The sequence below is a fragment of the Rana temporaria genome, chromosome 9 (genome assembly GCF_905171775.1).
Source record: "Rana temporaria chromosome 9, aRanTem1.1, whole genome shotgun sequence".
NCBI classification, from domain to species: Eukaryota; Metazoa; Chordata; class Amphibia; order Anura; family Ranidae; genus Rana; species Rana temporaria.
Window position 1 is genome coordinate 142,823,095 of NC_053497.1, and position 20,609 is coordinate 142,843,703.

Here is a 20,609-nt window from a genome sequence, read left to right on the forward strand (position 1 = left end):
ATGACACTTTGCTACAATGTTGTGTAGTGAGTGTACAGCTTGTATAACAGTGTAAATTTGCTGTCCCCTCAAAATAACTCAACACACAGCCATTAATGTCTAAACCACTGGAAACAAAAGTGAGTACACCCCTAATGCCGGGTACAGACGAGAGGATTGATCCGCGGATACGGTCCGCCGGACCGTATCCGCGGATAAATCCTCTCGGGGATTTCCGCGGATTTGGATCCGATGGAGTGTACTCACCATCGGATCGAAATCCGCGCCGAAATCCCATCGCTATGACGTGTCGCGCCGTCGCCGCGATGATGACGCGGCGACGTGCGCGACGCTGTCATATAAGGATACCCTCGCATGCGTCGAATCATTACGACGCATGCGAGGGAGGGAATCGGACGGATCGATCCGGTGAGTCTGTACAGACCACCGGATCGATCCGCTGAAGCCGATTCCAGCGGATAGATTTCTTAGCATGCCAAGAAATTTTTATCTGCTGGAAATCGGTCGGCCCGAAAAAAATCCGCGGAAAAAGATCCGCTGGGTTGTACACACCAGCGGATCTATCCGCTGGAACTGATCCGCAGATCAATTCCAGCGGATAGATCCTCTCGTGTGTACGGGGCCTAAAGTGAAAATGTCCAAATTGGCCCAAAGTGTCAATATTTTGTGTGGCCGCCATTATTTTCCAGCACTGCCTTAACCCTCTTGGGCATGGAGTTCACTGTGCTACAATGTTACAGTTAAAGCGATATTAAACCCAAAAATGTTTTACAATTCCGTTTACCAATCATTAGATGTGATGGCTGCTGGGACCTGGTGCTCTGGCAAGTAACACATCTCCTTTATTAGAGTATCCACACTCTGGATGAATGAGCACAGGCGGTACATTTAGACAGCAGCATTGTCAGTCTCGGGTGGTGGAGAATGTTAAATGAGCTAGCAGATTTAAATACACTAACAAACTGAAGCCAAACTCCAGCTCACACGTTAAAAAAAAATGTTTGCTGCGACTTATTATAACGTTTTATAGAAATAAATAAAAGTTGATCGTTGTAAGCACCCCTGTCAGGGTAATATGGTTTGCCTCATCCCTGTAACTGATACATATGGAAGGGAGCTTGTTCTTTTGGAAAACAACAAACTTACTGTTACTGGCAGGATCACCAGATGAAATCAGAAAAGAAGAAAGCCTAAAGCTCTGTACACAAGGGCAGAATGTCGGGAGTCCCATGTGTATGTCGCTCTGCTCCGACGGCCGGCTTCTGTCAGATATGCATGGTGGAAAACCAGCAGTCGATTGACTCCCGATTAGAGCTCTCAGCCAGTGGTAGAGAGCGCTGATTGGAGTGTTCTGGTGGGGGGGGGGGGGGGGGGCTGCTGGACTGACCTTGCATTGTTAGTACAGCTGCTCTGCCTGAGCTGACAGTTTTTTTTTGTGCATCCCAAAAGAAACAGTGTGTACCCGGCTTAAAAAAAGAAAAACTAAGAAAATCTAAGAATTGGTAAACTACAATATAATAAATGTTTATTTTTGGGTTTAATACTTCTCTATTAAACTGGGAAAGAAGAAACTGAAGAAATGCTTCCTCACGCCTGCAGCAGACTGATGGCATCGACTCAGCCTACGCAAAGTTATGGGGTTGGATCTCAATGGAAGCTATTTAGTATTCAAATTAAGGGGGAGGTTTTAAAAAATCATGTTATTGCTGTATATTTTGACTTATCAGAATATTATTCTTACAACCTTACTAAAAGGTCCAATTTAAAGAGGCCAAGTGCCAGGCTAGGAGCAGATAACAGGTCAGGTGTGCCAACTATGCAAAACAGTTCAAGAACAAGCACATACCATAAGCAGGTCTGAGATGAGCAGGTCAGCTGGGACTTGTAGTTCACCGCTGCAGATGAAGGTGGACTTTATCTGATGTTTGTAGTTCACCGCTGCAAATGGATGTTGCTGGTGTTTGTAGTGCACCGCTGCAGATGGATGTTGCTGGTGTTTGTAGTGCACCGCTGCAGATGAAGGTTGCTGGGGTTTGTAGTGCACCTCTGCAGATGGATGTTGCTGGTGTTTGTAGTGCACCGCTGCAAATGGATGTTGCTGGTGTTTGTAGTGCACCGCTGCAGATGGATGTTGCTGGTGTTTGTAGTGCACCGCTGCAAATGGATGTTGCTGGTGTTTGTAGTGCACCACTGCAGATGGATGTTGCTGGTGTTTGTAGTGCACCGCTGCAGATGGATGTTGCTGGGGTTTGTAGTGCACCGCTGCAGATGGATGTTGCTGGTGTTTGTAGTGCACCGCTGCAGATGGATGTTGCTGGGGTTTGTAGTGCACCTCTGCAGATGGATGTTGCTGGTGTTTGTAGTGCACCGCTGCAGATGGATGTTGCTGGTGTTTGTAGTGCACCGCTGCAAATGGATGTTGCTGGTGTTTGTAGTGCACCGCTGCAAATGGATGTTGCTGGTGTTTGTAGTGCACCACTGCAGATGGATGTTGCTGGTGTTTGTAGTGCACCGCTGCAGATGGATGTTGCTGGTGTTTGTAGTGCACCGCTGCAGATGGATGTTGCTGGTGTTTGTAGTGCACCGCTGCAGATGGATGTTGCTGGGGTTTGTAGTGCACCGCTGCAGATGGATGTTGCTGGTGTTTGTAGTGCACCGCTGCAGATGGATGTTGCTGGTGTTTGTAGTGCACCGCTGCAGATGGATGTTGCTGGTGTTTGTAGTGCACCGCTGCAGATGGATGTTGCTGGTGTTTGTAGTGCACCGCTGCAGATGGATGTTGCTGGTGTTTGTAGTGCACCGCTGCAGATGGATGTTGCTACAGGAGAATCAGGCAAAGCGTAGTCTAGGCAAGCTGGGTCATACACAGGTAGATCAGAGTTCAAACGGTACTGAATCAGAAGCGAACAAACATGGTCAAACACAAAATATACGGCGCAGAAGGTCAGGCTGGATCACACAGTGGGAAAAAAAATGGTAACTCTATCACGAGCACTGATTGGATGATGATACAGGTGATTTAACGGTGAGCTGGCCAATCACTGTTGTTTCCCAGGCAAAGGCTGTGTCAGGTGAGTTGTGCTGGGTCCTAAAGGGATCCTAGTACTGACACAGAGTCTGGCATTCGCGTCTATAGACGCAATTGCTGGACTTGGGAGCGCGCCCACAAGGTAACCCCCTGGGAGAGCGCTTCTCCTAGGGAACAGGTGTCAAACACAAGGCCCGCGGGCTGAATCCGGCCCTCCAGGCCATTTCATGTGGCCCTCACACCTCTTCTGCAGCTGCAGGAGAGCCCCAGCCCTCCTCTGGTCCTCCTCCAGACCCTTACTTTCTGCTTTCAATCAATACATCCGTATTCTTTCCAGCAGCAGCAGCATAAGGAATGTGCACTGTGATGTAAGGGAGAGTGGGGGACTCAACTTCTGATAGTGGAGTGGCTCTTGACATCCAATGTAAGGGGAGGGGATGCGCTGGACATCTAATCTTACAGATACAACCGGCCCTCTTGAGGGAAATCATAATGCTGATGTGGCCCACAATGAAATTGAGTTTGACACCCTGTCCTAGGGGGTTATCTGATGCGGGGAGGAGCCCAAGAGCCGCCAGGGGAACCCAGAAGACGAGGATCGGGGCCACTCTATGCAAAACAAGCTGCACAGTGGAGGTAAGTATGACATGTTTGTTATTTAAAAAAAAGAAAAAACAAACCCTTATGCCTTGTACTTACGATCGGAATTTCCGATGAAATAAGTCAGACGTGGAGTTTAGAAATAAGACATGTTTTATTTTTTTCCAATGGAAAAAAATCATATCGTAAATTCTGATTGTCTGTGTGGAACTCTGACGGAGAAAAAAATGCTCAGGATCAAGTCGACGCATGCTCGGAAGCATCGAACCTCATTTTTCTCGGCTCGTTGTAGTGTTTTACGTCACCCTGTTTTGGACGGTCGGAATTTGGTGTGACAGTGTGTATGCAACACAGCTTGAACAGAATCCCGACGGAAAAATCCATCGGATTTTACCCCATCGGAAATTCCGATCGTGTGTACAGCGCATAACAATCACTTTAACCTGTTAATGTTTATATGAGATTTGAGTCATTTGGCTTGGATCTGCTCTAAAGAGATCATTTGTGTATAGACTACTAGTGCTGATACATTGAGCTATCTATTTATGTTGTGGTTGTAACGATTTGATGTTATACTGTATATTGTATACTTTTTGTAAAAACAATAAACAAAAAAACAAAGAAAAGATAATTTGTAGCTTTTTATAGTGTGGCATTCTGGAGCATCAGCAGAGCCTCTCACTACCCCTAGTAATGTACAATAAAATATTTCTATTGGCCAACCTTACAAAGCCATGTATTGCTGTATGTTCAGAAAGATTCTGATGCAGCAGTCGTATAACAATAAAAACATCCATAGACACACATATACTGTGGGTATAGAATTGGGTATAAGTGATTGTACGATATTATTATTATTTTATTTCTTATGGTTGAACTTGATGGACTTGTGTCTTTTTTCAACCTAACTATGTAAATAGCCACATGTAGTTCTGTACACTCAGAGACGTGACGAGAGAACCACCCCTGACCACCATAGTGGAGCTAGACTCCCCACTACAGATGAAGGGCTAGATTCAGCATACATTTACGGCGGCGTATCTCCAGATACGCCACCGTAATTTCAAATCTGCATCGCCGATTCTCCAAGGCAGATACGTCTAAAAAATAGGCTTCCTCCGCCGACGTAACTTGAATGCGGCGGCGTATAATTGTGTGCAATATAACGTTGGCCGCTAGGGGCGCTTCCGTTGTTTTCGGCGTAGAATATGCAAATTACCTAGTTACGTCGATTCACGAACGTACGTGCGCCCGGCGGTAGTTTTTTACGTCGTTTGCATAAGGCTTTTTCGGCGTAACGTTGCTCCTGCTATTAGGTGACGCAGCCAATGTTAAGTATGGACGTCGTTCCCGCTTCGAAATTTGAATTTATTACGTTGTTTGCGTAAGTCGTTCGCGAATAGGGCTGGACTTAATTTACGTTCACGTCGAAAGCAATGACGATTTGCGTCGGAATTTCGAGCATGCGCACTGGGATTTTTTCACGAACGGCGCATGCGCATGCGCCCCCTCAACATCATTTGAATGACGCGCGCTTACGCCGGCCCCATTTACGCTACACCGCCGTAAGTTAGGAGGCAAGTGCTTTGTGAATACAGCAATTGCCTCTCAAACTTACGGCGGCGCAGCGTAAATACGATACGCTGCGGCGACGTAAGAAGGGGCGCAGCTACCTGAATCTAGCCCGAAATGTGCTACTGACAAGCCCCCTATATGGTTTTCTCTTCTGTATTGTGGCTGGTGCAAACCTATTCCACACACCTCTAGAAGAACAACTACAGATGATGGGTGTCCGCTCTGTTTCTATTGGCTGGCCAGGCTGAATATCAGGCCATCCATATCTACAGATTGTATGTCCGGCACCTAGAGATGTTAGGTGTATGAATCATCATCTGATTTTGCTTCATGAAATGATCATATCCGGGGGGATGACACATGGGCGATTATGATCAAGCTCTCCATGCTTGTTACAGCAACTTGTCGCAAAGAAAATCACATTCTATGGGATCGCTAACATTGCCATTTTTAACGCGATTTGTGGCTCTGTTGCTTAGCGATCAAGGATCATCAGCCTTTCAGAACATCGCCAGCGATAATCAGCCTTCATGCTTTTCTATGAAATGTTGCAGCAATTAAAAAGCTTAGCTACATATTGCTAAAGAAGGGAAATTTCAAACAGAGAACAACCCCATGCTTGCGACTCTAGGAATTCAAACGCTAGCTTACATAGTAGGTGAGGTTTAAAAAGACACATGTCCATCCTATGTGTGTGATTATATGTCAGTATTACATTGTATATCCCTGTATGTTGTGGTCGTTCAGGTGCTTATCTAATCATTTTTTTGAAACCATTGATGCTCCCCGCCGAGACCACATCTTGGCCACATTAATGCTGCGTACACACGACCGTTTTCCGGGTTGTAAAAAATTACGTTTTTTTTTAATGATTGTGTGTGGGCTCCAGAGCATTTTTCACGGTGTAAAAAATGGGCATTAAAAATTTCGAACATGCTCTAATTTTTCACGTAGTTTTTAACGTTGTCATTTTTAACGTCGTAAAAAATGGTTGTGTGTGGGCTTTAACGACGTGAAAAAAATGCTCATGCTCAGAAGCAAGTTATGGGACGGGAGCGCTCGTTCTGGTAAAACTAGCATTCGTAATGGAGTAAGCACATTCATCACGCTGTAACAGACTGAAAAGCGCGAATCGTCTTTTACTAACACGATATCAGCAAAAGCAGCCCAAAGGGTGGAACTTCCCCTTTATAGTGCCGTCGTACGTGTTGTACGTCACCGCGCTTTGCTAGAGCATTTTTTTCACGATCGTGTGTAGGCAAGGCCGTTTTAATGATTGGGATGAAAAAAACGTATAGCTGGATTCAAGTAGCCCGCCGCAACTTTGCGGCGGCTTAGCGTATCGTATCTACACTATGCCGCGGTAAGTTAGCTAGGCAAGTACTGTATTCACAAAGTACTTGCCTGCTAAGTTACGGCGGCGTAGCGTGAATAGGCCGACGTAATCGCGCCAAATTCAAATGAGGATGTGGGGGGTGTGTTTTATGTAGATTAACTGTGACCCGACGTGATTGACGTTTTTTACGAACGGCGCATGCGCCGTCCGTGTACATATCCCCGTGTGCATTGCGGCAAAGTACGCCGCAAGGACGTATTGGTTTTGAGATGGACATAAATTACGTCCAGCCCTATTCACGGACGACTTACGCAAACAACGTACAATTTTCAAATTTTGACGCGGGAACGACGGCCATACTTAACATTGGCTACACCACCTAGGGGGCATGTTTATCTTTAGGCGGCCTATCTCTTACGGAAACGGCGTACCTTTACTGCGACGGGTGGACGTACGTTCGTGAATAGGCGTATCTAGTGATTTACATATTCTACGCCAAACGCAATGGGAGCGCCACCTAGCGGCCAGCCTAAATATTGCACCCTAACATAGGACGGCGCAAGCCGTCGTATCTTAGGTTTAAGTGTATCTCAGTTTGAGAATACACTTAAACTTAGGTCGGCGCAGATTCCGAGTTAGGTAGAGAAAGGGGAACTGCCGCTCTAGGTGAGTGCACTCAGCAATCAGTGTCCTCTCAGAAGCGTGGGTGCAGGCAAGGCACAAAGCGAAGACCGGAGAAAAGACTGGACAGCTGCACTTCCACGAAATTCTTAAAAAGTTGCTTTTAATCGTAAAAAAATTAAACAGCACTACGAGTCACAGCAGACAGTGGGGTGGATAGCTGACGCGTTTCGCACTGGGGTATCAGCGCTTAGTCATAGCTAAAACAAAAATGATACACAACTCAAATATATACACACCTAAACCAAACCTGAACCAGTCATGTGATCCGCCTTCACCTGTGGCCAACCATCGCTAATGAGAAGGGGTTGTGAAAAACAATCAATGGTAATCACCTAGGAAGCTGGATCACATCAGTGGTGAAATATAACACACATATATGTAAAAAGAACCCAAAGCTACAGTAAGCAATAAAGTGAAAGAAGTAAAAAAACAGTGAACGAGCCAAATACAGGATGTATATGGAACAGACACAAACCTTCAATTTAAAGCGGGAGTTCACCCATTTCTAAAAAAAAAAATTTTCTCCCCTAAGGTTCCTGCTCGTTCGGTCTAGGGGAATCGGCTATTTGTATTAAAATATGATCAGTACTTACCCGTTTTCGAGCTGCATCTTCTTCTGTCGCTTCCGGGTATGGGTCTTCGGGAGCGGGCGTTCCTTCTTGATTGACAGGCTTCCGACAGTCGCATCCATCGCGTCACTCGTAGCCGAAAGAAGCCGAACGTCGGTGCGGCTCTATACTGCGCCTGCGCACCGACGTTCGGCTGCTTTCGAAAAAAGCCTCTCGGAAGACTGTCAATCAAGAAGGAACGCCCATTCCCGCAGCCCATACCCGGAAGCGACGAAGAGGATGCATCTCGTAAACGGGTAAGTACTGCACATATTTTAAAACAAATAGCCGATTCCCCTAGTAAAAACGAGCAGGAATCCTAAGGGGAAAAAGTGCCCTCTAAGGGTGAACCACCGCTTTAAACCTCTTTTTTTCTAATTTTAAAGCGGTTCTCCACCCTAAAGTGGAGTCCCGCTGATCGGAACCCTCCCCCCCTCCGGTGTCACATTTGACACCTTTCAGGGGGAGGGGGGTGCAGACACCTGTCTAAAGACAGGTATTTGCACCCACTTCCGGCCACACGCTACGGGCGAAAGACGGGCATTCCGTCACATCCCGTCTGTCGCCCGTTGTGTGCTGGGAACACTCGGCTCCCAGCACACAGCGTGTGAGCCAATCGGCGGGTGCAGCGCGACTCGCGCATGCGCCGTAGGGAACCGGGCAGTGAAGCCGCAGCGCTTCACTTCCTGGTTCCCTGAGCGTGGATGGAGGGGGGAGCAGCAGAGAGACGAGCGATCGCTCGTGCTCTGCTGCGATCAGCGCTGGACTCCAGGACAGGTAAGTGTCCTAATATTAAAAGTCAGCAGCTGCAGTATTTGTAGCTGCTGGCTTTTAATATTTTTTCCCCGTAGCACATCCGCTTTAATGAGTGGATACGTGTCTTGGTAAACCCCCATCTGCAAAAAAGTTGTATCCCTATTGTGGGGTCACCAGTACGGTATTTGTAAATTGAAATTATATCCCCTCTCAAGCGTCTCTTCTCCAGAGACACATATCGCTGTTAATCCTTGTCATTAGCAATTAACTTTTGCCTAAAAATCGCCTATTGCAAACTGTCATAGGCAGGGCCCCCCAGGCTTCATGTTATGAGTCCTATTGTAATGCCACGTACACACGATCGGATTTTCCGTCGGAAAAAACTTGGAGGGTTTTTCCTACGGAATTCCGCTCAAGCTTGGCTTGCGTACACACAGTCACACAAAAGTTCTTTGAACTTTCATCCGTCAAGAACGCGGTGATGTACAAAAAAAAAAGAACGCGGTGATGTACAACACTACGACGAGCCGAGAAAATTAAGTTCAATGCTTCCGATAATGCGTCAAATTGTTTCCAAGCATGCGTCAGAATTTTGCGCGTTGGAATTGCCATTTTCCGATAGGAATTTTTTCCGTCTGAAAATTTGAGAACCAGCTCTCAATCTTTTGTTGGCGGAAATTCAGCAAAAGTCAGATGGAGCATACACACGGTCGGAATTTTCTTCCAAAAGCTCACACCGGACTTTTACTGTCGGAATTTCCGATCGTGTGTACGCGGCATAAATCTACTGTCACCCTTTATTTTGTAAACAACCACGCTGTCTGTTTGAGCTTCTGTATCCACTTGCCATTCAGAAGATTTATCCCCCTTCATGATCAGGCAATTTTTTGCAATACGACAATTGCGCGGTCATGCGAAACTGAACCCATACTAAATTTGTGCCATTTGTTTCCCCACAAATAGAGCTTTCTTTTGGTGGTATTTGATAACCTCTGTGTTTTTTTTTTTTTTTGCGCAATAAACAAAAAAAGACCAACAATTTAAAAAATAAAATAATATTTTGTACTTTCTGCTATAAAACCTATCCAATAAAAAATGTAAAATAAATTCAAATTTCTTCATAAATTTGAGCCAATATTTATTCTGATACATATTTTTGGTAAAAAAAAAAATCCCAATACGCGTATAGTGATTGGTTTGCACAAAAGTTATAGGGTCTATATACTGGAATCTTTATTTATTTATTTATGCTACTAATGGCGGTGATCAGCGGCTTACAGTGGGACTGCGATATTGCGGCAGACAATCGCACACTAACTGACACTTTGTAGAAACCAGTGACACTAATGGCTCCATTCACACTAATGCTTTTTTTGGTGCATTTTGCATTTATGCAAGGAAATTTTTTAACATGGTTTCCTATGGAACATGTTTACATCAATGCTTTTTTGTGCCTCTGCGTTTTTGGAAAGGGTCAGGGACTTTTTTCCCAGCAAAAAGCAGCGTTTTGCATGCAATAGAATTCAATGGACCTGCATCCAAAACGCATTTTGCCACGATTTTGCCGCGATTTGCGTTTTTTTCCAACCTGTTCATAGCTGGTTGTGAAAGGAAATGTAAAAAAATAAAAATGACTGGCTTAAAGAAGAAAAAAAACGTAAAATGCAAATCGCGGTAAAAACGCACGTCAAAAAACGCAGCAAGCACCGCAAAAAGCATTGCAAAAACGCTCAAAAGCAACATGCATAGGGCTCGATTCACACCTATGCATGTTGCTTTTGAGCGTTTTTGCAATGCTTTTTGCGGTGCTTGCTGCGTTTTTTGACGTGCGTTTTTACGGCGATTTTACCACGATTTGCGGGTTTTTTTTAGCCAGTCATTTTTTTTTTTTTTTACATTTCCTTTAACAAATCGCGGTACTTGCGTTTTTGAAGCAGGTCGATTGAATTCTATTGCATGCAAAACGCTAGTTTTTGCAGGAAAAAAAGTCCCTGACCCTTTCCAAAAACGCAGAGGCACAAAAAAGCATTGATGTGAACATGTTCCATAGGAAACCATGTTAAAAAAAATCCCTGCATTTCTGCAAAATGCATCAAAAAAAGCATTAGTGTGAATGGAGCCTAATACAATGATCAGTGCTAAAAATATGCACTGTCACTGTACTAATGACACTGGCTGGGAAGGGGTTAAACATCTAGGGTGAGCCTAAATGTGTGTCTAACCAGTGTTTATGTGTACTATGTGTGGTGTTCATACTAAGGCCAGGTTCACACCTATGCGAATTGAGTGCGGCTTAAACCGCATCTAATTCGCAGGACATTTCAAAATACATTGTTTTCAATGAGGCTGGTTCACATATGTGCGATGCATCCGCACTGCGTATTGCCTCCAAACCGCGTGCGGTTTTTATGTCTTGCGGTGCGGTTCAGGTGCGAATTCAGTCCCATTATCTTCTATGGGTACGCAGCTGAATTCGCAGATCTGTTCATTTCTCTTCAGTATTTGTCTCATTCAGTTCAATACACTTCCCCCCTCCCCCTCCCCTCTCCCAGGTCTCCAAATTCGCACCTGATCTGCAACTAAAATGCAGTTGATCTGCAGAACACCTTATAGAGAAATTTGCAAAGACAACAGAGCTCCAAAACGCAACGCACTAGTGTGATTCTGGCCTAAGGGATGTGATGGATTGTATTCTCTGCTTTGCAGGGAAAGAAAATCCATCACATCCCTGCTAACAGGACAGAGCTCTGTCTTGTTAACATGGGTGGAGCTCCGTACTGTGCCTCTCCTTGTCAATCAGCGGGTGCCAGCGGACATTCATTGGCCGGCACCCGCTGATTAGCATCTGAAGTGACTAATCACAGCAGAAGCAGCGCGCCAGCGGTGCGCCCGCACACCCGCCCCCTAGGCGGAAGTGCAGAATCAGGGATATAGATGTGATTTGCCACAGAATGGCCACCCTGTAACAGTAAATCTGCTATGGGGTGGTTGTTAATGGGAGTATAATACTCCTGTATTATATTATAATAATAATATTCAGACGCTTTTGTGTATGAATAGTTCCACCATCAAGCCACCCAACAACTAAATAGATATGTGCATGTATTTCTGAGCCCTATATTGCACAGAGGACCCAATATATAACGTGATTTGCCTATTCACACACTGGATCTGGTGGGGAAGTCCCTCCCGCAGTCAGAATACAATAGCTCAGCGGGGGGGGACTTCTCTACTGTCAGAACACACTGATTAGTGCTGCCAGCTATAGCCGACGGTGCTGATTGAACGAGGAAAATCCAACAGCCTACCGATCAACCAGCCAGGACATACATGGATCGAAATGTGGCCAGTCCCTGCTGAACCAAACTAATTTCGATCCATGTATAGGCGGACTTAAGTCCTGAAAGGTGGCAACCGTTCATACTGAAGCCAGTTATCTGGAGATATCTGAAGAAGAACTTGGTCAATAATCATCCTTTGTGTGCACACTTCAGGTACGCCATAGACAGAATATTGCGGCCAGAAGATCCAATTGCTCTCACGATCATTCTGTAGAGTGAATGGTGGATAGAGTATTTTCATGGAAACAACAGCAGACTCCCAGGAAAATCCATTGCCCTTATGTGCCATTGATTGGCCATACGTGGCTCACATTTTGAACTCTGGGTGGCGCTGTCAGCACCACTGAGCTCAATAGAAGTCATGTTAACAATTGACTGATACGGGGGGAAATTAGCAGCCTTTCAGATGCAGTCATTGCTCGAGTATTTAGGCAGGAGCTGGTATTATTGTGAATACCATAGATGGCAGGAGAGATTCCTCCATCTACACTGTTTAGTGTGAGGGATTCATTGATTCCTGCAGGCTGAATCTATATGTGTATGATCAGAAATTGGAGCAGTATTTGTTATAGCAATCCTATAGAAAATCGTTATGTTTTTCACAGCTACAAAATGCTGTAAGGCCCCTTTCACACGGGCGCCTCCTTGCAGCCGAATCCGGTTGCTCAGCCGGGGTTCTTTTCGCTGATCCTCACTGAGCAGGCGAGTGATAGGTCTGTGTCCACTCCGCTATGCAGAGCAGACACGGACACAGTCCTACTCTCCTCTATGTGGCAATTGGATGGAAATGGAGCGCCTATCTGTTTCCATCCGATACGATCCACCAGGCAGATGTGGAATAGGTCCACCATCCGTCTGTTTTTGGTGGACAGGATCGTATCGGATGGCGCCGCGTGTCTGTGGACATGTGTCCGCTGACATCCGCCTCTCCATAGAATAGACCAGTGGGCGGCTGGTGTTTTTTTTGGGTGGGGGACAGCAAGCAACCAACCCCTTGGTCGGTCGGTCGGCGTCACCCCGCCCACGCTGTTGGTAGGTCGGGTTACCCCGACCCTCTGGCTCTAATCGTGTGCTTAACTGCTTTAGCCCCGGACCATTTCGCTGGCCAAAGACGACCAGGCCACTTTTTGCGATTCGGCACTGTGTCGCTTTAACTGAAAATTGCGCAGTCGTGCAATGATGTACTTAAATTAAATCGATGTTTTTTTTTCCCCACAAATAGAGCTTTCTTTTGGTGGTATTTGATCACCTCTGCAGTTTTTATTTTTTGCGCTATAAACAAAAATAGAGCAACAATTTAAAAAAAATTCAATATTTTTTACTTTTTGCTTTAACCACTAGAGTACCGGGCCATCGTCAAATGACGGCTCCACGGTGACTCTGAATATTCAACAGGACGTCATTTGACATCCTGTATTCTTGCGGCCACTGGGGGGCGCGCGAGCGCGCCCGACGCGTCCCCGAGATGCCGATGCGCGTGCCTGGCGGTCGCGATGTCCGCCAGGCACTCGGAATCGGCGGCTACAGGGACAAGACGTGGAGCTCTGTGTGTAAACACAGAGCTCCACGTCCTGTCAAGGGAGAGAGGAGACCGATCTGTGTCCCTTGTACATAGGGACATAGATCGGTCACCTCCCCCAGTCACCCCCCTCCCCCCACAGTTAGAACACAATTCAGGTATACATATTAACCCCTCCCTCACCCCCTAGTGTTAACCCCTTGAATGCCAGTCACATTTATACAGTAATTAGTGCATATTTATCGCATTAATCGCTGTATAAATGTGAATGGCGCCAAAAACGTGTCAAAAGTGTCCGATGTGTTCGCCGCAATGTCACGGTGACAGTAAAAAAATCGCAAATCGCCGCCAATACTAGTAAAAAAATTAATAAAATAAAAATGCCATAAATCTATCAGCTATTTTGTAAACGCTATAACTTTTGCGCAAACCAATCAATATATGATCATTGCGATTTTTTTTACCAAAAATATGTAGAAGAATACATATCGGCCTAAACTGAGGAAAAAAAACGTTTTTTTTTAAAAAAATTGTGATATTTATTAAATAAAAAAGTAAAAAATAGTGTTTTTTTTTTAAATTGTCACTCTTCTTTTGTTTATAGCGCAAAAAATAAAAACCGCAGAGGTGATCAAATACCACCAAAAGAAAGCTCTATTTGTGGGAACAAAATGATAAAAAAATTGTTTGGGTACAGTGTAGCACGACCGCGCAATTGTCATTCAAAGTGCGACAGTGCTGAAAGCTGAAAATTGGCTTGGGCAGGAAGGGGCGTAAGTGCCCGGTATGGAAGTGGTTAATAAATATCCCCAAAAAATATATTAAAAAAAAAACATTTTTTTTCCTCAGTTTAGGCTGATACGTATTCTTATACTTATTTTTGGTAAAAAAAAAATTGTAATTGTGCGTTTATTGATTGGTTTGCGCAAAAGTTATAGTGTCTACAAACAAGGGGATAGTTTTATGGCATTTTTATGAAAAAGATTTTTCACGGGGGAACAGCAATCGCTGTTCCCCCGTGATCGGGAACGGTCATCAGTGACGTGTCCCTTGTAGCCACGCCCCCTAACAGTAAGAATCACTTCCTAGTACTGACTTAACCCCTTTAGCGCCACCTAGTGGTTAACCCCTTTACTGCCAGTGTAATTTTTACAGTAATCAGTCCATTTTTATAGCACTGATCACTATAAAAATGCCAATGGTCCCAAAAATGTGTCAAAAGTGTCCGAAGTGTCCGCCATAAGGTCACAGTACCGATAAAAATCGCTGATCGCCGCCATTACTAGTAAAAAAAAAAAATTAATAAAAATGCCATAAAACTATCCCCTATTTTGTAGACGCTATAACTTTTGCGCAAAACCAATCAATAAACGCTTATTGCGATTTTTTTTACGAAAAATATGTAGAAGAACACGTATCGGCCTAAACTGAGGAAAAAATTGTTTTTCTAAATATTTTTGGGGGATATTTATTATAGCAAAAAGTTAAAAATATACATTTGTCACTCTATTTTTGTTTATAGTGCAAAAAATAAAAACCGCAGAAGTGATCAAATACCACCAAAAGAAAGCTCTATTTGTGGGGAAGAAAAGGAAGCCATTTTTGTTCGGGAGCCACGTCGCACGACCGCGCAAATGTCAGTTAAAGCAACGCAGTGCCGAATTGCAAAAAGTGGCCCGGTCATTGACCAGCAAAATGGTCCGGGGCTGAAGTGGTTAATACATTTTACATCGATTTGTCACTCAACAGTCAATATTCAGCTTTGGCAAAAAAAAGACTATGGACCATCGCTTGTAAGGCTTTTCTATGAAAAGTTGCGGCAGATCTCTAAAGGAGTGCGATTTGTAGCAGACAACCCAGTACTGTAGCAAATCACCAGGGACTCCAGCGATTAAATTGCTGGCTCTAGCATTGATTATTTTCTAGGTAGAAATCTTCTGTGGATATTCTCCCTGCTGGCTGAACAAAAGGAATCTCTACATGTATGGCAAGCATTGCTTCCAGCATTGTAGCCCATTGCCCCGCCCCCCCCCCCCCCCATGCTTCACTCCCCCCCCCCCATGCTTCACTTCTTATCTATAGAAGAAGGAGCCTGTCTGTAGAGGGAGGGATAGAAAGCAAGGCTCAGATTTCATGACATTACAGAATAGTGACTCACTAGACCCGACAAAAGTGATTCACCCTACAAGAAGCTCTTCCTGCACTATGACTGCGTAATGGCCATTGTGAATACAGCTCTGCTCACGTAGCGTAGTCAGCCCAACTTCCACTACTCCGATGTATGGGAGCAAAGCAGGACGGAGAGCTTACACTTCATCCAGAGGAACAAGACGTGCTTTGATTTATTTACCCCGATCAAAACAACCAACTAGCCATAACGATGGCCATACATGCTCCGATAAACGATTGATTAAACGATTGATTAAACGATCCATAGTCGATCAATATACCTCACACGGGGAAGTGGATTTTGATCCAGAGTTCGTATACATAACGTATGAACGTAAATTATTGATCACCTTTCTGTTTCCACCATGTAATCTCATAATCTGATTGGTCTAAATACAATCATATTCCTATAGTCTATAGTCAACAACTCATTCGATTGATTAGCCACACATGGGGAAGTGGATTTTGATTGAAACAAACGCAATTTTTGATCTTAATTTATCCATCTCATCTCTGGGCCAGGTCCACAAAGAAGTTACGGCGGCGTATCTATTGATACGCCGCGTAACTTCTAGGCTGCTCCGGCGTATCTTTGTTTTGTATCCACAAAACAAGATACGCCTGAATGGGGGCTAGATCCGACTGACGTACGTCTTAGTACGCCGTCGGATCTTAGGTGCATATTTAAGCTGGCCGCTAGGTGGCGCTTCCGTTGATTTCTGCGTAGAGTATGCAAATTAGCTAGATACGCCGATTCCCAGAACGTACGTCCGGCCGGCGCATTTTTTTACGTCGTTTAGGTAAGGCTTTTCTCGGCGGAACGTTACCCCTGCTCTATGAGGCGTACGCAATGTTAAGTATGGACGGCGGGCCAGCGTCTAATTTTCCGTTGTGTATGTCGTTTGTGTAAAACGTTCGCGAATAGGGCTTTGCGTAAATTACGTTCACGTCGAAAGCATTGACTATTTGCGACGTGATTTCGAGCATGCGCACTGGGATACCCCCACGGACGGCGCATGCGCCGTTAAAAAAAAACGTCATTTACGTAGGGTCAAGTTGAATTAACATAAAACACGCCCACATCTTTGTCATTTGAATTCCGCGCCCTTACGCCGACACATTTACGCTACGCCGCCATAACTTTAGGCGCAAGTGCTTTGTGAATACAGCACTTGCCTCTCAAAGTAGCGGCGGCGTATCGTAACTACCATAAAATGACGCCGAGCTACGTGGATCTGGCCCTCTGTCTCTCCAAGTAATCTTATAAAAAAAATTGATCAATTGATCGAAATATGATTGTTTTCATAAACAAAGTAGCTCAGTGCTGCCAACTGATGCAAAACATTTGATTCATCTTCTGCCCTGGCCGATCAAATCCGTTTAAGCCTCGTTCACACTGAACACGGCTTTGAGTTCATCTGAACGCGCACAATTTCAAAGTCGCATTTCAGTCCGACTTCAGGGGCGAATTGAAAGACCTCTGTGCCAGTTTATGTACAGCCGTCTATGGATATCACCCCCGAAGTCACCAAAAGTAGTGCAGGAACTACTTTTGGAAACCGGTGCAGCGCTGAAAATTAGGCTTCGCACCAATTGGGACGATCCTATTGCTGGCAATAGACTCTGATTTTGAATGCGATTTGACCTGTCAAATCGCATGTCAAATCATGCCGATGGCTAAATGTGATCAAAATGAAGTCGATCAGAGGAGAAATTATGGTTATTCGGTTGTTTGTGGATTCAGTTGTTTTGATCGAATAGAACATCAATAGGATAACATAATCAAAGCATGTATGGTCACTATCGATTCCTCTTCCAAACGACCAACCAGATTATGAGATTACTTAAGGAGGTAGACGCGATCGATAGCTTAAGATCGTAAATTGTGCTTGTATCTTACCTGCCAATCAAAATCCACTTCCCCATGTGTGGCATATCAATCAAATGGGTTGTTGATTATAGACTGATAATTCTCTAGGGGAAGAGACTGATCAGAAAATGATCATTGTGCCCAGGTTCACACTGAGTTCATCTGAACTCGCACGATTTTATTCCCGCATGTCAGTCCCGATTTTAGGGGGCGATTTCTGAGACATCTGTGTGGGTTTCTGCACAGATGTCAATGGAAATCGCCAAAAGTAGTACAGAAACGACTTTTGGGAATCGTTGCGGCGCGGCAAATGCAGTGTTGCACTGATTGATACGGTGACATTGCCAGCAATTTGGCCTGCGATTTGATATATCGCATCAATGTGAACCAGAGCTCAGGCTACGTTTCCATTTTGATTCGAATTGAGGTCGGTCCATAGACCTGAAGAATACACAGACATTGCGTCAAGTTGTATCAAAATCATGGTAAAATTGCGCGACTTTCAGGTCGCAATAGTGGAAACCTAGGCTCAATGAAGTGTGTATGGCCACAATTAGCCTAGGTTTCCTCTATTGCGACTTGAAAGTCTCACGATTTTTTCTGCGATTTTGATGCAAATTGAAGCAATGCCTGTGTATTCTGGAGGTCTTTGGACCTCAAGTCACATCAAAGTGGGACCAAAGTAGTGCAGGGACTACTCTGAAGTCGCTGCGACTTGAAGTCACACAGATATGAATGGTACTCATTGGAAATCATGGGGTACGACCTGTCATGCGACTTTGCAGTCCCAAGTCGCACTAGTGGAAACGTAGCCTTACTAATGTTTACAAACTTCACATTTGTTCATTGCAAGAACATGTGCAAAATTGCGAATGTCTTTCAAATGCACAAAAATGCGCAGCCCTTTTGCCCCACCGTGGTTCCATAATTCTTAAAGTGATTGTAAAGGCAGAAGTTTTTTTTTATCTTAAAGGGGTTGTAAGGGTAAAAGTTCTTTTCACCTTAATGCATTATATGCATTAAGGAGAAAAAACATCCAACAATACCGCCCCCCCCCCCCCCCCAGCCCCCCTGTTTTACTTACCTGACCCCTCGAAAGTCCCGCGCTCGCCCCCGACATCCTCTTCGCTGCTCAGCCTGGCCGTTGATTGGTTACAGTGGATGGATTGAAAGCAGCACAGCCATTGGCTCGCGCTGTTGTCAATCACATCCAATGACGTGCCAGGGGCGGGGCCGAGTGATACAGCGAGCGGCTTTGGCCGCCGGCTGTATCACAGGAGCGCGCCCGCAAGAACTTACATCCATGCGAGCACGTTTGCATGAAGGTGTTGAGTCCTTGCGGGGGGGCTGAGACAGCCGCCGAGGGACCCCAGAAGACCAGGTTCGGGGCCACTCTGTGCAAAACAAGCTGCACAGCGGAGGTAAGTTATTTAAAAAAATATATATATCTTTAGTGATCCTTTAATGCATTCTATGCAGTAAGATAAAAATCCTTCTGTGTGCAGCAGCACCCCTAATACTTACATGAGCCCCATCTCTATCCAGCAATGTTGCACGAGTGTCTCGGCCATCCGGGACTCTCCCTCCTGATTGGCTGAGGCACAGCATTGGCTCATGCTGCTGTCAATCAAAGTCAGTTAGCCAATCAGGAAAGAGAGGGGGCAGGGCTGAGCTGTGTCTCCACGACTGGAGCTGCGGTTCGGGTGCTCTAACAACAAGCTGCTTGCTGTGTGGGCGCTCGGCAGGAGGGAGGGAGGGGCCAGAACACCGAAGAAGAGGAGGATATGGGATGCTTTTTGCAAAACCTTTTCACAGAGCAGGTAAGTATAATTATTTTTAAAGAAAAAAAAACAAGGCTTTAGTATCAGAAGCAGCAGTATAAAAAGTCAAAAGGATACAATAGAGAAAAAATGGGTTATACTGCGCTACTAAACACATCAAGATGTAAATGCCGCAGCTCATAATGTAAGACTTTAGCATCACTTTAATGGCACCCCCATGCACCTCTCTAGTGTGCGTGCGCCCCAACATATGGTAATGTTTTTAAAACCAACCATGCACTGCTTTTGGGCTTCATTCAAACGGCCATAAAAAATAAAAAAACGCATTTACAAATTTTTTTTTATATACCAATCTGAACGCAGGTTTGTGTGTTTTCGATGGAGACATTCACACAGGTATGTAAATATGCACTGCGTTCTGATCCATAACGCAAAATCCCAAAAATCTGCGTGTAAGGACATACATACATATACACGCCCGCCAAATAAAAAGGACAATTTTGCAAAAGTATTCACTGATTATTACACAGGAAATTTTGTGCTAAAAAAACAAAATACATAATAATGGGCCAGATTCACAAAAGAGATACGACGGCGTATCTCCTGATACGCCGTCGTATCTCTGTGATCCGCCCGTCGTAACTATGCGCCTGATTCATAGAATCAGGTTACGCATAGTTCTCGCTAAGATCCGACAGGTGTAATTGACTTACACCGTCGGATCTTAGGCTGCAATTCTAGGCCGGCCGCTAGGTGGCGATTCCATTGCGGTCGGCGTAGAATATGCAAATGACTAGTTACGGCGATTCACGAACGTACGCTTTACCCGTCGCTCTAAATTTACATCGTTTCCGTCGAGATACGCCACGTAAAACTAAGGCTGCCCTCTAGGTGGCCTAGCCAATGTTAAGTATGGCCGTCGTTCCCGCGTCAAAATTTTTAAATTCACGTTGTTTGCGTAAGTCGTCCGTGAATGGCGCTGGACGCCATTAACGTTAACGGCGAAAGCAATGACGTCCTTGCGACGTCATTTAGCACAATGCACGTCGGGTAATTTTACGGACGGAGCATGCGCAGTACGTTCGGCGCGGGAACGCGCCTAATTTAAATGGTGCCCGCCCCATTTGTATTAGGCGGGCTTGCACCGAGCGGATTTACGCTACGCCGCCGCAAGTTTACAGGTGAGTGCTTTGTGAATCAGGCACTTACGCTATAAACTTGCGGCGGTGTAACGTAAATGGGATACGTTATGCCGCCGCAGCGTAACGCAATTCTTTGTGAATCTGGCCCAAAGTCAGTACATTTTTACACCCATGTGAATGTAGAACGGTGTGTTTTACGT

At 45.0% G+C, this 20,609-nt stretch overlaps 1 protein-coding gene across 1 annotated transcript; it reads right to left on the bottom strand.

Moving 5' to 3' along the window:
• Positions 1-1,737: 1,737 nt before the first annotated feature.
• Positions 1,738-18,791, bottom strand: LOC120914599 (histidine-rich glycoprotein-like). The gene is made up of 3 exons (XM_040325280.1): positions 18,786-18,791; positions 1,894-2,818; positions 1,738-1,814 (listed from the first exon to the last, which is right to left on the bottom strand). The coding sequence occupies exons 1-3, from the start codon at positions 18,789-18,791 to the stop codon at positions 1,738-1,740; spliced, it is 1,008 nt and encodes a 335-aa protein (XP_040181214.1).
• Between the last annotated feature and the right edge of the window lie 1,818 nt (positions 18,792-20,609).